This window comes from Nannobrachium achirus (genome assembly GCF_963921795.1).
Source record: "Nannobrachium achirus genome assembly, chromosome: 5".
Taxonomy (NCBI): domain Eukaryota; kingdom Metazoa; phylum Chordata; class Actinopteri; order Myctophiformes; family Myctophidae; genus Nannobrachium; species Nannobrachium achirus.
In genome coordinates, this window is record NC_137814.1 from 53,239,016 (window position 1) to 53,257,407 (window position 18,392).

General features: G+C 42.2%; 1 protein-coding gene across 1 annotated transcript; it reads left to right on the forward strand.

Moving 5' to 3' along the window:
• Positions 1 to 3,473: 3,473 nt before the first annotated feature.
• Positions 3,474 to 17,396, forward strand: LOC308285168 (beta-1,3-galactosyltransferase 2-like; the record flags this gene model as incomplete). Its single annotated transcript, XM_080725886.1, has 2 exons — positions 3,474 to 4,474; positions 16,301 to 17,396. The coding sequence occupies 2 exons, from the start codon at positions 3,474 to 3,476 to the stop codon at positions 17,394 to 17,396; spliced, it is 2,097 nt and encodes a 698-aa protein (XP_080582012.1).
• Between the last annotated feature and the right edge of the window lie 996 nt (positions 17,397 to 18,392).

An 18,392-nucleotide genomic window follows, 5' to 3' on the forward strand; every position in this document is an offset into this window, starting at 1 on the left:
TTGGTATTGCAGCTGGAGAGCCTCATTATAGTAGAGCTAGAACAAACAAAGATAATGGTCAGAGTGTTTTTTGAGGGTTAAAACCTGTCTAAGACTCAATTTTGAGCATATATTTATACAAAAAATATAGTTTTAAAAGCATGGTGTAGGCCCTTTAAGGCATTTATATACCAGTAAGACTCCCTAATCGGGAGATAAGCGACCGTAGGTGGCTTATCTCCACAAATAGGGCAAAAATGTGTTTTTCCCAAATCTTCCTGATTCATGTTGATGACATGAGTGTAGACATGCTGTGTAGTGATATTCGTGATTTTAGGGCAAAAACTGTAGGAGCAGTGTCCAAAAATGTGTTTTAAAAATCGGCCTGAAGGTGGCGCTAGAATAGGGCCATGTGAGAAATGAGGGGTGGGGTCTCCGCGTTGCCTTGGCGGACGAATAGGTACCGGCCCCGGCTCTCCCGGACGCTCCTAGCCCGAGTTACGGCATTTTATGTGCGCTGCAGTGGCAGGGGGTCCTCCACTGGGGGCGCCACCACTTTTGCATCCGTTCTGGAGCAGCAGGAGTCGGTGGTCCCCGGGAATTCCCCGTGAGCAGCCCCGTTGGGGTGGTCATTTGGTCATTTTTGCACATTTGGTCATTTTTTACATCTGGGGGTCCCCCAGGGACCTGGGGGTCCCTGGGGCTCCGGGGGTCCTTGGAGGTTGTAGTTTGGCAGGCAAGGAGTGTGTGTGTAAAATCTGGCATGGATCGGGTCAACGGGTGCGGAGATATAAGCAGGGAAAAAGTGTGACGTGTGAGCACATTTGGTCATTTTTTACATCTGGGGGTATATTAGACATGCATTTTTAAATTTCCTAAAATTTTCAAAGCTGAGAAGGTGATACTTTTCTAGGATGTTACAGTGGTGATTGGAGTTTGTTTTTTTGTCTAGAATTTTAATAGCCCTTTTAAATACCTGTTCAATGGGTTTGATGGTTGTTGTATTAGCAAAAGACCAGTTTGTAAAACAGTATTCCATGTGAGAGAAAATCATGCAATGAAGGTACGTTTTGGCTGCTTCTATTGTTAGGTACTAGAAAGTCGCGCCGCAAGCGGCGCTCCTGTCTATCCCCCCTCGCCACGTTGTTAACAGGAAAAGCTCTGTGAATGCATAGCAGGATCCAGGCAGAGGTGGAACATAATTTGACGGGTAACCAAATGTTGTGTAACTGGCTTCACGTTCGGTGGAAAACACGACACACCTCCCTCTGTTGTAATTCGATACACTGCCCTCCGCTCACTCTCTCTACTCTCTCTACTCTCCACCCCCCCATCCTCCCCTCACTGACTGTGCCTGTGAGGGGCACGTGCCTCTCTCTCTCTCTCTCTCTCTCTCTCTCTCTCTCTTTCTCTCTCTCTCTCTCTCCAGGCGCGCTTCTGCACTCTCGGAGGGGCTGCGCTCTCTAGGGGCTGTGTGTGTGTGTGTGTGTGTGTGCGTGCGTGCGTGTGTGCGTGTGTGTGTGTGTGTGTGTGTGGCTACGCCCCCCTCGGTTGAAATTGGATCCGCCGGTCCCATAGCTGGGAATGAGCCAATGGACGGCGGTCACCATGGCGACGGGGGGCGAATGATAGCGTTATGGGCGGTATTCCTTACGTTCTAGACGACTACCTATGAGTGAATGGGCTTGGAAGTGGGATGCGGCAATAGGAGGAATGTATATATAAGATAGGGTCGAATTTGTTTGAAGTTTCGCAGATTGTAATTAATGGTATTAGTTACTTTTCTTATGTGCTTCTTGAAGGTAAGATTGGAGTCCAAGATCACACCGAGATACTTGAAATGTGACACATACTCCAATTCCACCCCCTTTGAGAATCTTTTTGACCTCACTCTCATTTATTTCCTCTAGCTCCAGGATGGGCTGTGTTAAAATATCTATGTGAACATTTGACAACATGGTTAACTTTAATAACAATTAACAGCATCTGCTGAAATTAAATAGTTGCAGTTGCAATTGATGGAATACAAATAATGTCTGCATACTAGCAAAAATAAGTTTATTGCTATAGCCTATAGTTTCAATAATTTGACCACATACACATCTTTGTCAGGGATTTTTTTTAAATAAAATTAAAAAATCCTGATCTGTGTGGGTTTGAAACATTGAAACTTGCATTTAACAGTGGAGCATTTATTTTGCCAGTGTGTGGACCTTATCTTTATTTCATGTTGCGTTGTTTTCTGCACTTGGATGTGCATGCACTACCCTTCCTCTGCAGTTGCAAATGATCCACTATTTATTTTATTGTGATTTTCATTGCATTACTTTCATTATTTCATTATCATTATTGTATTGTTATCACAACATGTCGAGATCAGGGGTCATAGATAGCCCGTCGGCCTGGTGGAGATAATACTGCATGGCAGTGTATGTGTGTTAGCAGGGTGTGTAGCGCTCTATACTGCTCACCTATGGTCATCTTATAAGAAATCTAGTATGCATAGGCTGCAAGTTGCAATGGCCAAAGCGCAAAACCACCTATCTGCAAATTTCATGATTTTTGGATTTCACTGGAAATGGGGACAACAGGCTATGCTGCACATGGTCAGTCTGTCTGCAAGATTGTTCTGCCCCTCATTTTGCCAAAAATGTCATGTGACTAGAAATGGTAGATAGATTTTAATGTTAAACACACATTTTCTTTTTAATTTTCCCAACAAAGTGATTTTTTCAGATAGGAGGTTTTGCGCTTTGATAATTATAATGATGCTATGAGAATACTCCTTAAAAGAACCAGAGGGGGCAGTGCTAGTGAGATGTTTGTCACTTCTGGAGTGAGGACTTTTAGAGCACTTTTAAGAAACTAAATGGTCAAATTCATGAAACGTTTGGATGTATCTACTAACGGCATCATTGTGGTGCTTATGAGCCTTATGAGCAGTTCACGCTATACATCCAGACTAAGGGTACACTGGCTAAAATGCCTGTGTGTTTTTCCTGTGGGCTAAGTTATGTACAATTTATTTTACATTTTGTTATTGATTTTTATTGCCTGTTGTGTTTCTTTTATGTCTTGTACACTGTTTTATGTCGTGTACCCTGTTTTATGGACCTGAGTCCGCTAATAAATATTGATTGATTGATAAGGCCAACTGACTGGTATTTAACAAGTTACATATTAAACATAACTTTGTCGTGAGAATTAGATAGGCAGGGCTGTCTCCGGGGTTTGCCTGTGAGGAAATAGCAGAACAGGAATGTGATATTAATTGTGTGCTGGCTATTTGCTCACTTTCATGTTACTGTCGAGCAGTGCACCTTAAAGACTTTTATTTAATCTGGGGTGTTGCGGGCTGTTGCAGTCATTTCTCTCTCAGGAGAGCTGCCTTTTTAGCTCCATGCTTTATGCAGCTATGAGAGGCTGCTTGTGTCTTTCCTGACCAACGACTGTGGTCCAAGTGGATTAAAGGTCCCAGGCAGCCGCTGGACGCCATGCAGTGGAGGAGACGCCACTGTACGCACATCGCTGGGCTCCTGTATCTCCTCTCGCTCCTGGGGGTCGTGGTCTTACTGGTCCATCGGGACTGGCTGCCGGGCCTTGCGGGTTCTCCGTGGTGGAGAAAACATCCCGTGGACTATGGAGGCAGCAGGCCACACTCCACCAATAAGGCAACAGGAAATCAGAGCCACCAGCAACAGCACTGGCAGTGGAAACAGAACACCAACAACGCCAAGGGTGGTCCAAGTGGCATGCTATCCCCCGGGCCGTACCATTACATCATTAACGAGGCAAACAAATGCCCAGAGGGAAAGCCACAACCATTCCTGGTGTTGCTGATCACCACTGAGGCTCGCCAAGTAGAGGCACGGGACGCCATACGGCAGACATGGGGTAACGAGAGCCTCGCTCCAGGCCTAGGAATCATCCGTCTGTTCCTGCTGGGGGCGAATGAAGGCGAGCTGGGGTGCCTACAGCAGAGGACCTTGGAGTCCGAGAGCCTGAGGCACCACGATATCCTTCAGCAGGACTTCTTGGACACCTACAACAACCTGACTATAAAGACACTGATGGGGATGAACTGGGTGGCCGTGCATTGTCCACGGGCCAGCTACGTTATGAAAACTGACAGTGACATGTTCGTCAACACCGATTACCTCATCCACAAGCTGCTCAGACCCCAACTGAATCCCAAGAAGAACTACTTCACAGGAGATGTCAGGTGGGGAAATGCACCGATCCGAGACAAAAACAGTAAGTGGTACATGTCCCCGGAGGAGTACCCAGGCGAGAAGTACCCCACCTTCTGCTCCGGGACCGGTTACGTGTTCTCCGGAGACTTAGCGGCGAAAATCTACCGAGCCTCTCTGAGCATTCGCCGCCTGCATTTGGAGGATGTGTACGTGGGCATCTGCCTGGACAAGCTATGGATCGAGCCCACACTGCCGCCCAAGTCCCTGTTCAACGCCTGGCGAGTGCCCTTCTCCAGCTGCAGGTACAGAATCCTGATCACGGCCCACACGTTTCAACCTAGTGAGCTGCTGGAGTGTTGGCACCAGCTGCACAGTAACAGCACCTGCACCAACGCCTAGGGCTGGGATCAATAAGCACTTCATTGCAGTTATGATGCATACCGTGGGCCGGAACCTTACTTTCTTTTATTCAATTTTTGCTATTACAGGAGCTTACCATAAATACAATAGTTGAAGCAGCACTACTGTATGTAACTTTCCTCCTCTATCCTGGATTTTGATTCTTCTTTCCTGTGTACCAATGAGCTTAATAGAGCCGACCTGCTTCCTCAGGGGATAAATTGAAATCTTGACCATCAGGTAAAAAATTGGTGTCAGATCATGTGTCTAGGTGAGACATAACCTTAAAGCCATACTGTGTAAGATGCCCAACTAGTGGTCATTAGCCCTATAGCAAACCGCGGTCGCGTCCGCGTCTTTCGGACGTTTTTCGTACCTTCAGACCCCCGCGTCTGCCTCCACCTCGCTGAGATCTATCTTTTAAGGGGTCCCTTGTTCCTGTGCGTTCAGTAATTCCAGAGATACGGACTCCTTCACCCTGCCTGGTAGCGAAATTACCTAGAGAAGGGATGGTACAAACGGGCGACAACAAATATGGCTGCCATAGCGACCCCACTTCAAGATGCGCTGTGATTGGCCGGCAGTTGTATAACCCTCGCTGTGATTGGCCGGTAGTGTGATGACGCAATTTTGGCGCGAGATCCGGTCCACGGCAAGGATCTCAGTTTACATACAGAGAAGGCTTTACAGGCTGAAATTCACGGCGCGGATCTTCTAAAACTTTTGTGATTTAATAGTTAGGAGAATTTTAAGATTTGTTTTATAAAAAAAGTTACATAGTACAACTTTAAGTTTGACATGATCTAAATGTCTCAATAGAAGAGCAGCAGAGACCTCCCCAATGATACGTGGGTATCAGTATATTCAGCCATACAGGACTAAATTAAAATGTATTACCTAAAGAAAGTTGAACATTGAGGCTTTAATATCACCAGGGCTGACATATAGTGATACTAATGCAGTGAATGAAAGCAGCCTGTACTGTAAATGCAAGTTGTTTTTGTTCGCTGATGATTCAGCACTCCTGGTCTCGGGTGAGGACAAAATGCAAGTTGCGGAAGCTCTCAGTTCTAAACTCAATAAAATCTGTACTTGGCCTTCTTTTTGTCCTCAGGAACAGTATTTTCCACCTTTATTTATAATTATTTTTATTAACTTTTAAACATTTCATCCATGTTACAAAATATTGCTTTAAAATCATTACAACACTATTACAAAATGCATAGTTATCAAAAACCCCTACCCTACCCTATACCAGTACAAAATTCCCACAATGCATGATTCCCTTTTCTATTACCATAAGACATACTGTACATAACACATTTGAACATGATTAGACATAATTATTATTAGACATGATTATTAGACATAATTATTGGACTTAAGTGAACATGACATAATGACGTAATGTAGGCCACATACCACTGTACACATGTTTAAAAAAAAAAAAAAAAAAAAAAAGAGAGGAGAAAAAAATAATAATAATAATATTAATAATAGTAATAAATGCGGATGCTGGTGTTTAATTAATTGTCTCCAATTCTCTTCCCATGCTTGGGATGTACTCCACTGCCCTACCCCATATCTTTTGGAAGTGGACAGGTTTTCCTTTCACCTGGTACATGATTTTTTCTGGTGTACAATAAGATAGTAGCTCTGACCACCATTGTTTAAACGGGGGAGGGGCTTCAGATTTCCAATGACACAGTATACACTTTTTTGCAGCAGCCATTGCTAGCAAACTGAATTTCTTTTCAAAGGCATCAAAACCACTTAACATTGTGACGTCACCAGGGACGGACTGGGACTAAAATTCAGCCCTGGCATCTTGGCCAGACCAGCCCCCACAACCAACGGGCGCGAAGGTACTCTACCGGTCGAGGGCGGCACATATAAATACACAAGTGTTTAATACCACAACTTTTACAGACAACAAATGATAACTACACAACTACACAATCCATAAATTGTATAACATACAGTTCTCACCACCAAACAGAGGAGTATGAACATGATTAGTGCCAAAATGTGTCAGAACTTGTCTATTTTCTTTCTTTCTTTTTTTTTTACACCAGCCCCCCCAGCCCCCTAGCCTACCAGCCCACCGGGCAAATGCCCTGTATGCCAGATGGCCAGCCCGCCCCTGGACGTCACCCAAGATGGCTATACGGGGATCGGAAATCAGACTTTTTTGAAGAATTTTGGATAGCTGTTCAAATATAAATTTCCAATAATGATTTAGTTTTTGACAATTCCAAAATGTATGGATCAGATCTCCCTTTAAATGCTGGCATCTAAGACACTTGGGTGATGTCTCATGGCTAAATTGATATAAGCGGTGAGGTGTGTAGTAAGTTCTATGTAGTACATTAAATTGGATTAACCTGTGTTTGGTATTTGTCAGAGTTGTTTGGGTTGTTTGCAATAGTGACTGCCATTCCTTCAGAGTGTATTCATGTTGGATGTCTTTTTCCCATTTATTTTTAAGTTGTAACATTTTGTCATCTTTCAGCTGGCTATTCAATAGTGTGTACATCTTGGATACAAGTCCCTTAGTTGATTTAGAACCAATAAACAGCTTCTCCATTGGGGTTTCGGTTATATAAGGATAGCTGTTGCTGTTATTCTTAACCCAATTTCGTAGCTGAAAATATTTGAAAAGATCAGAAGATGGTAAATTAAATTTCTCTCTCAAAAAATTAAAATTTGCAAATACATTTTGGTTATACAGATCTCTTATCTCTCCGGTTCCTTTGGATCTCCAGTTTGCTGTAGTCCCGTCTCTAATAACTTTAGGGACACAAGGATTGTTCCACAAAGGCATGCTCATTAACAAGGTATTTTGACCAAAGAGTTTTACAGCCTCTTTCCAACACTCAAAGGTATGTTGTATGATCTGGTTGTTGGTGATAGCTTTAAGATTTGTTTGTGTGTCTATATAAGGGATTACCTGTATTGGAGTGGGGTGAATTATATTTTTTTCCAATTCAACCCATGCTGGCGTGGACACCCTCTCACTGTTGAGCCAACACCAAACGACACGTGATTGGCAGGCCAGGTAGTAGAGCCTAAAGTTGGGGAGATCTAGTCCCCCTTTATTCAGGGGGGACTGTAATGCTGTTAACCTAATCCTAGCCCGTTTCTGGGACCATAAAAAGGTTGATATAATTTTATTCAATGATGTGAACAGGCTTGGTGGGCAACTAAGTGGTATTGACTGGAACAAATACATTAATTTGGGCAGTACATTCATCTTGACCACATTGACACGTCCAATTAATGATATTGGTAGGTCTTTCCATTTGAATAGGTCTGTCTTAATTTTTTCCATAATGGGCAAGTAATTATTTTGGTATGTTTGGTTCAAGTCATTGGATATTTGGATGCCCAAGTATTTAAAACATTTTGGTGCCCATTTAAAATGGGAAACTGATGGGTGGGCATTATGGGTGGTTACCTGATTTAGAGGCATTATTTCACTCTTGTCATAATTTATCTTGTAGCCAGATATTGCACTATATGCGTCCAGTATTTTGTCTGGGCGAGTAATATAGATTAGTAAATCATCACAATATAGTGAGAGTTTGGTTTCATTTGTTCCAGTCGTTATGCCACTTATATTGGTGTTGGTCCGAATTGCTACCGCCAACGGCTCTATGGCCGCGGCGAACAGGTAAACAGAGAGTGGGCAGCCCTGTCTTACTCCACGTCCCAATTGGAAAGGTTTGGACAGTACACCATTTGTCAGCACTTGGGCTTTAGGGGAGCAATACAACATCTTAATATATTTAATGAAAGCGTCACCAAAATTCATCTGTCTTAGAGTGAAAAATAGGTATTCAAACTCAATGGTATCGAAAGCTTTTCGAGCATCCATTGAAATTACAAATCTTGGGTCTTCTGCTTGTTTGGAAAGCTCAATAATATGAAAAAGTTTTCTGATATTGTCTGATCCCTGTCGCTGATGAATAAAACCTGTTTGGTCTTTGTGAATTAGAAATGACATCACTGACTCCATCCTAAGTGCTAGCACTTTAGAAAATATTTTGTAATCCACATTTAGCATTGACAGGGGCCTATAGGAATCACATAGTTGTTTATCCTTAGAGGGCTTTGGAAGTACATTAATTGTTGCCAATTCTAGGGTTGGTGGAAGCTTTCCATTTTTGATGCTGTCTTTGAGCATTTCTATAAATGGGTGAATTAATTTATTTAAAAACTGTTTATAAAATTCGGCCGGTAGGCCATCAGGGCCAGGCGCTTTGCCCGACTGCAATGAGTTAATAGCTCTGATGATTTCTTCCTTCGATATATCGGTCTCAAGGTTGTTTTTTTCTTCTGTGGAAAGCTTAGTGATCGGTAAATTCCCCAAAAAGTCCTCACATTTTGTAACAGTGGACTCCTGATTTTCAGACTTATATGTACTTGGCCTTCTGATAACAATCTGTCATTACACCTTGGACAGAATCCATTCTTTTTGGGTCCAAACATTCCCTTAAAGGGCCTACACCATGCTTTTAAAACTATATTTTTTGTATAAATATATGCTCAAAATTGAGTCTTAGACAGGTTTTAACCCTCAAAAAACACTCTGACCATTCTTTTTGTTTGTTCTAGCTCTACTATAATGAGGCTCTCCAGCTGCAATACCAAAACGGCCTCTGTTTGCTCAGGGGCGCATCTAGTGGGGTTTTTCCAGAAAAAAAAGAAGTTTTTTGAAAAAGAAAAAGTTTTTTGAAAAAAAAAAAGTTTTTTGAAAAAAAAAAGTTTTTTGAAAAAAAAAGTTTTTTGAAAAAAAAAATTTTTTTGAAAAAATTTTTTTTAGAAAAAGTTTTTTTGAAACATTTTTTTTGAAAAAGTAAAAAAAAAAAATTGAAATTTTTTTTTTTTCAAAAGTTTTGAAAAAAAAATTTTTGAAAAAAATTTTTTTTTTTGAAATTATTATTTTTTTGACTCTGAAAAAAAAACGGGAATCCGAGAGTGACGTCACTCTCGTCAACTCTCAGAACAGCACTGTTCTGAGAACCCGTGGAAAGCTTTTCATCTCTGTCTGCCCAAAACCAGAGAAAGACACAACGGTCAGAAATAGGACTTTGTGAGGATAGAAGGTGCCAGTGGGACCCCAAAAAAAGGTTTTAAAATAGAAAAAGTGAAAATTCATGGTGTAGGTCCTTTAATAATGTAAATGCAAATGATTTCAAGGTTAGAGTAATCTCAAGCAAAGAAGATGTTACCTATTTGGGCTGTATTCTTGACAACAAACTGATCAAAAGTGATCAAAAAGTCAATCAAAGAACAAGATTTTGGGGCAGAATGTTCTCTTTTGTCAACAAAAGCCCTCATTCAATGCCTCTTACTATGTTTGCATCTCTTGGTTCTCTGACATCTCAATAAAGTATTCAATCAATCAATCAAAAACCTTTGAATTTTCCCTCCAAGCTTCTGGACCAAAAATATCTATTTGAACGTTTGACAACATGGTTAACTTTAATTATTAATTATTAATTTATTAATTAACAGTATCTGCTGAAATTAAATTGTTGCAGTTGCAATTGATGAAATAAAAATAATGTCTGCATACTAGCAAAAATAAGTTTATTGCTATAGCCTAGTTTCAACAATCTGACCACATACACATCTTTGTCAGGGATTTTTTAAATAAAGAAATTCTGATCCGTGTGTGATTGAAACTTGCAATAAACAGTGGAGCATTTATTTTTGCCAGTGTGTGGAATTGCGCGTCTTATTTTCAGTGTGATCAATTCTTTTGTCTCTTTGGGAATGAGACTTGAGTTTTTGTTGCTTCAAATATTTATCTATTATTCACACACATGTACAGTATTCTACTTTTACAAGCATAGATGTAGATGGGGAGTGGGGGGGGGGGGGGGTCCCCATTTTTATGTAGGTTTTTGTTGTTGTTGAGATAGACTTGAATCATCTGTTTTCACTTTTCAAGTATACTATACTAAATACATTCAAAAAAGGAAACAAGTAGGCCTGCATAGAAATAATAATAATAAATCATATTCATGTATTTGTGTGACATTATTTGGACCTACAGTATATACTGGCATGTTCAATGAAAGATACTTTACTGCTTGGTAGTCCAAGTTACAAGCAGAAGAGAAATGAGCTGGGCCTGCATGGGCGACATTTTGTTGATAATGTTCTATTCTCGTTCAAGCCGTGTGCTGAAGCTGCAGACATTAAAGGAATGAAAACTGACATTAGAGGATAATTCTGGTTACCTTGACGCCAATGGTTCACATTTTTCCTCTGCAGTGTGTGAGTGAAGTATTAACCACTTAAAGGAGTAGTTCACCCACAAAATGACTTTTTTTCTATTGATTACTCACGCCATGAAGACTTGAGTTGAATCATATTTTTAGGTTTTTGTCGCATTCCTAAGACAATCATTTTATTACAATAAATGTACCCCCATTGATTCCGGATCATACGGAAACAATGGGGGTAAATTTACTATAATCAATCTTTTTTCTTAGGAATGCAAAACAAAAAACAACAAAACAACAAAAAAATATTATTCAACTCAAGTCTCCATGGCGTGAGTAATCAATAGAGAAAAAGTCATGTTGGGGGTGAACTACTCCTTTAAAGCCAGTGCTTAAAGGGATATTTCACTTTCAAAAAAGCTTTTGGTCATTTTGATTGAAAAAAAGTTATTGAAAAAACACGGCCTGCTCACGTATTAGGAGGGTAGTATGAGTCACCAGAAATAAATAATAATAATGGGTGTTTTTAATTAAAATGGAGTTTGAAGTTACAATGAATGTGTATAGAGAGAGGCCCTGGGCCTGGAGGGCCTGATAACATTTACATCAAATATCTAAATATTGAATCAAGCAAATTAAAAACTGTTCAGAGTGTTCATAAAATCCTTATTAGACAATAACATGACCAAAACTTTTTTGAAAGTGGAATATCCCTTTAATTTGTCAAGGAATAGGTGCCGGATTGTCACGCCCGCCTGTTTTTTCTTTTTTCTTTTTTCTTTTCTTTTATTTCTTTTCTTTTTTGTTTAATCTTTTTGCCCTAAAATGTACACACCCAGTATAACATTAGCAGCAACATTTGGCACTGTGGCCCATCAGATTCCAAATCTAATATATTTGGAATGATTCTGAATAACTGGCATTTAAAAAGATATATATCTTTTTAATGTTAACAAAATTCTATGACACCTTAGTGTGTCTATAGCTTGTCTAAGTGTGTGTCACTGTCACCTATGTAGCACCACATCAGAATAATTACAAGGAATTGAACAAAAATATGAAAATATAAAGTACTGTAAAGGAAAATGCTGCAGCCAAAAAGGTCTCTATTTGGAAGGTTGAAAATGTAAATGACCAAACAGCACTATTTTGATTGACAGGGAAGGTCCCGGATCCAATCAAATAGGTGCCGGATCCAATCAAAGAGGTGGGGGATCTTGTTCCCCCTTGTTCCCCCCAAATTATAGTCTGTATTTGGTCCCATCAGTTTACAGTTTAGGCATTTAGCAGACGCTTTTAATCCAAAGCGACTTACAATAAGCAGATAACATCACAATAATAAACAAGATAATATGTCAGTACATCATCAACAATATAACAAATGCAAATGGATATCTATCTAGAAAAAACACAATATAATCAAAGTTCTAAAAACCTAAAAACAAAAACAAATGCTAACTAGCTTCATGTATGGTCATTGATTTTTTCTGTAGTGCTAAGGGTTTAGGTGGAGTCTGAAAAGGTGAGTCTTCAGTCCACGGCGAAAGCTAGCGAGTGAGTCCGTTGTTCTAAGTGCGACAGGGAGTTTATTCCACAACTTGGGGGCCAGGAGGGCAAACTGTCTCGGACGAGTGGATTTTTGCCCTCCTTTTTCTCTTCTAAAACAAATGTCTTTGATGAAATAGTGGAACTACAAGCTCACAACATGCTGCAGCGCTATGTGTTGTGAGCTTGTAGATGCTGATGCACTATGTTTGACGAATGTTCACCTTATTACATATGACCCTGCATGAATAGGGACGCTGGGGCTCATGTGGATTCAAGATTATTGTCACGTCCCATTATAAGAGTACATTTATTAGGTATCAGCTCCTAGACATTGCATCAAAAACAACGCAGCAAAAAATTGCAGTAAAACATATAAACAGTCAAATAAAGAACAAAAAATACTGTACACACTGCACAATGTATAATCCAATCTGTCTTTTGGGTCTATGTATATACTGGATATGGAGTGAAATACTTTCTAAGAAGAGGAAGTACAACTTGTCATCTTCAACAGGATGTGGTCTTTATGCATGTCAGCATAAAGCAGGTCAGAAACTGTCATTATGCCTTTTTAATGTTTATTTTGTTAACCTTCTTAGCAGTCATTTGTTATTGAAGATGCATGACTCTTACTGTAGGGCAGGGTTCCCCAATAGGCAGCCCGCGGGCCATTTGCGGCCCGCGGGGGGCTACTGTCTGGCCCACACCAACCCCAGTAATAATGGTGGTATAAGAGCAGCAACAACACTAGTATATCGTCTTTGTCGGGTGGAAAGCTTGTTTCTCCAAATTTGTACGTTCTTTTGCAAATCATAAAGGCCATCGCACAAGAGTAGTGAAAACAGCAGATCTACAAGCACACAACGCCTCGCGGTGCGAGGCGTTGTGTGCTTGTAGATCGGTTGTTTTCACTAGTTTAAATCATTTTTAAAATGACAAATGCAAAACGAACGGTTTTGGACATACAAGATTTTCACCCGACAACGACAATATCTGAACTGTTGCTGGAGTAGCGGGAACGCCACTGTCGCCCCCTGCAATGTTGTGGCCCTCGGCTTGGTACCCTAGACATTATTCGGCCCTTGTGGAAAACTAATTGGGGAACCCTGCTGTAGGCTGTAAGACAACACGCTGTACAACATGTTTGTCTTTGCTTATGCATTTTGTTTGTTTGTTTATTTATTCATTTTATATGGAGAATTTGAATGAATCAAGCAATTACATCCATACATTTCCTGCTGCAGTGTACATTTATTTAGGCATTTGTTTGTTATTTAGATCTCTTAGAAAAGAAAAGATTATGAAAAGTTTTGCTCACTTTTGGTTGTGATATATTCATAGGCGGGTGCAGATACGGTTTGACCCAAAAACATATTGCAACAAAAGGTTTCACAATGGTTTATTGTATATCAGGTGTACTTTAATCATATGATGCAGCATGCTGCGTCATATATCATTCATACTGAAATACAAAAATATCTCAAAACACAGATTGAACACAAAAAATAACTCAGGATTGTGTTGATCTTGTCCCAAAAAACAATAAAATAAGATCTGGTTGTCCCAGAGGTGAACTGGTCCTTTAATAACACTAGTCCTTACCCGTTCAAAGATATGAGCTCTGAAATGATGTGCAGTGTGTGGGTTATGGGATGTGCACTGTGCACACAGTATATGAGGGATGGAAAGTAACTTTAACTGGTGCTTGCATGATAATATGTAGGAGCATCAATGTAAGAAATACCTGTTTCGTTTAATGGCTACAGAGATACTGTGTACCGATCTGCATGATTTTTGGACAAAATCTGTAACAGGGCCAGACAACAGACCCCCCCCCCCCCCCCCCCCCCCCGCCCGCCCGCCTGCACACACACACACACACACACACACACACACACACACACACACACACACACACACACACACACACACACACACACACACACACCCCGTTCAAAGATATGAGCTCCGAAATGATGAAATGCAGTGTGTGGGTTATGGGATGTGCACTGTGCACACAGTATATGAGGGACGGAAAGTAACTTTAACTGGTGCTTGCATGATAATATGTAGGAGCATCAATGTAAGAAATACCCGTTTCGTTTAATGGCTACAGAGATACTGTGTACTGATCTGCATGATTTTGGACAAAATCTGTAACAGGGCCAGACAACCGCCCCCCCCCCGCGCCGCCCGCCCCCACACACACACCCACACCCACACCCACACCCACACCCACACACACAGGTTAAACATGTTGCCTCATGCTAGATGCAGAATAGATATGCCTCAAGCTAGATGCAGAATAGATATAGATACACCATAAAAATGCTAATATACAGCATATGATTTGAGAAAGTGACAAACGGGCTTCACAGTTATGTCAGGTGTGTTCATATGCAAATGGTGATGCGATTTCAGATCAATTGCTCCAGCCACTGAGGAGAAACGCTGTTACAGACACTCACTCAGACAGACAGACAGACACTCAGACAGACAGACAGACAGACAGACAGACAGACAGACATTTGGAAAATTATATGTTTGATATCAAAAGTCTACCAAAATCTGAACATTTCTGAAAATCTGAGCATTTTAACAGTAGGAGGGGAAATCGGACAGCTTCTGACAGACACGCTTTGCTTTCTGCATAGAGTGCTTTTTAACTGGAGAGGGGAACAGCAGCCCAAGACCTTCTGGGTCACACTGATAAGTTACTTAAGTTTCCGGTGGCTCCTGGTAATATTACTGGTCTTAGAAAAATACCAAACAACCAGCATAAGGACACCCCCGTCTGCCTGACACACGGTCATGCACTACGTGGTGGTAACACTGGGAACCGGCCTTTCTCATTATCTACGTGTTCACCCAAGGGCCTACGGTATCTTGGGCATACAGTAGGAGCTATCATGACCCCACACGAGGGTCACTTGGGACCAGTATACTATCTATCAACTGTCAATATTATCTGCCACCACCTTCTGAATTGCTGAAAATGTTGTCTTGTGTAGCTGTTTGTCTTGTTCAAGTAAAAACATAAATAGCTAGGTGGTATTTCATACATACCGGTATTACATTAGGTAACTTGAAACGGGTCACACCCACTGAAAGGTTCTTTCAGTGGGTGTGACATTTTTTGGGGGGTAAGGTGTTATTTTTTCATATCCGCCTATCAAGGACGGATGTGAGAGTGGCAGGCTCAACAGTGAAGACTTCGATTCCAACACGTCCGCACCCAAACATCCGGCTTCACCCTACCACAAGTACTTTCTCAGGTTGACAGTGTTTAAGTCAGGCTATACAGAAGCTCAGAAACTATTCAACATAGTGAAGACTAATATAGCACATCAGCTATTGGACAAAGTAAGTAAGACTTTTTTTTAGAACTGTATTATACAGTATATATCATAATTAGGCTACTAAAGGCATAATATAATTATATACATTATTAACTGTTAGGGTCTCCTCTGTGGACTTTTTACCCAGCCTGTTTCATGTTGGTCGCATCCTTTGTGAACAAATTAATTTGTAGAATGTGGCATGGGATGACTGCACAACCCAGGCCTTTATATTGTGTCTGTGTGTGTGTCTGTCTGTGTGTGTGTGTGTGTGTGTGTGTGTGTGTGTGTGTGTGTGTGTGTGTGTGTGTGTGTGTGTGTGTGTGTGTGTGTGTGTGTGTGTGTGTGTGTTAGACAGTAGGCAGAAAACTACTCTCAGTGCAATTCTCATAGTTACAAATCTATTTATTGTAACTGCTATTGTAGTCATAATATGATGACTCAGTAGCTTATTTTAAAGACTTGTATTTAATCTTGTTGCAGGCTTCCTGTTCTGCAGTCATTTCCCTCCAGAGAGCTTCTGTCACATTAGTTCCACGCTTTATGCAGCTATGAGAGGCTGCTTGCGACTTCCCTGACCAACGACTGCGGTCCAAGTGGATTAAAGACAGCCGCTGGACGCCATGCCGTGGAGGAGACGCCACTGTACGCACATCGCTGGGCTCCTGTATCTCCTCTGGCTCCTGGGGGTCGTGGTCTTCCTGGTCCACTACCAGAGCCACCAGCAACAGCACTGGCAGTGGAAACAGCACACCAATAACGCCAACTCCCGGCAAGATGCAGACGACTCCTCTCCTCGGGGGGAGGCAGATCTGGAGAACTCCCTGGCAGCGAATGCCAGCCAAAGTGAAGAGGGTGGTCCAAGTGGCATGCTGTCCCCCGGTCCGTACTCCTACATCATTAACGAGGCAAACAAATGCCCAGAGGGGAAACCACAACCATTCCTGGTGTTGCTGATCGCCACCGAGGCTCGCCAAGTAGAGGCACGGGACGCCATACGGCAGACGTGGGGCAACGAGAGCCTCGCTCCAGGCCTAGGAATCATCCGTCTGTTCCTTCTGGGGGCGAATGAAGGCGAGCTGGGGCGCCTACAGCAGAGGACCTTGGAGTCCGAGAGCCTGAGGCACCACGATATCCTTCAGCAGGACTTCTTGGACACCTACAACAACCTGACTATAAAGACACTGATGGGGATGAACTGGGTGGCCGAGCATTGTCCACGGGCCAGCTACGTTATGAAAACTGACAGTGACATGTTCGTCAACACCGATTACCTCATCCACAAGCTGCTCAGACCCCAGCTGAATCCCAAGAAGAACTACTTCACAGGAGATGTCATGTGGGGATACGCACCGGTCAGAGACAAAAACAGTAAGTGGTACGTGTCCCCGGAGCAGTACCCGAGCGAGAAGTACCCCACCTTCTGCTCCGGGACCGGTTACGTGTTCTCCGGTGACTTAGCGGCGAAAATCTACCGAGCCTCTCTGAGCATTCGCCGCCTGCATTTGGAGGATGTGTACGTGGGCATCTGCCTGGACAAGCTATGGATCGAGCCTACACTGCCACCCATTAAGTCCCTGTTCAACCGCTGGCGAGTGCCCTTCTCCAGCTGCAGGTACAGAATTCTGATCACAGTCCACGAGTTTCAACCTAGTGAGCTGCTGGAGTGTTGGCACGAGCTGCAGAGAAACAGCACCTGCTAGGGTTTGGATCAATAACCACTTCACCACGGTTATGATGCATACCATGGGCCGTAACCAGGGGTGAGATGCCATGGGCTCGGTTGGGCTCGGTGAGCCCAGACTTCTTTTTTTCAAGCTGCACGTACGCACGCCCCACATGCACGCACACACGACACGCGCGTGCACGCATGTCGTCAAGTTGTGTGATGCCGCGGTCAGCACGAACACTTCAGTCCCCCTACCTGGCTAGCTGCTTTGCATAACAATACTCGGGTAGGCAGTTCTCACCTACATCCTCATTTACACTTGTACACGGCCAGCAGCACGTTCGCCTTGCATTCTTTGCAGACATTTAGCTCCTTTCAGAACCTCTCCCTCCGCTATGCAGCTCCGAGAAAAGCAAAAACGTCTTACCTTTTGTGAACATCTCATCTGTTTACTTCACAAAGTGGAAGAAAAACTAAGCAGTGTGTTGTTTTGTCAGAGCTGCATGCATAGCGGAGGGAGAGTTCTGAAAGTGTCTATGATTGTAAAGTAAAGTCTATATGTAATATGTAAAGTTATTTTATATTTTATATAAAAAAATACATTCATTGAAACACATTAATTGAAACAAATTAACAATGTAACTAAATAATAAGAAATATAATTAGGCTACATTAAAAATGTTGTGATGTTGAATACAGTATTTCAACGAGCACAGGTCTCCACCAGGCCACACAAATCGGCCTGTTATAGCGCCACCATGAGGCTGATTTAAAAAATGTGGGGCAGAGGTTCTGAATTAGCATCCAGGGAGTGTGTGTGCTCAGTTTGGCAGCGATCGGGCCAACGGCGCCGGAGATTAGCTGGTAACAACCAGGCCACACAAATCGGCCTGTTATAGCGCCACCATGAGGCTGATTTGAAAAATGTGGGGCAGAGGTTCTAGATTGGCATCCAGGGAGTGTGTGTGCTCAGTTTGGCAGCGATCGGGCCAACGGTGACTGAGATTAGCTGTTCACAAACTGCGAGGAC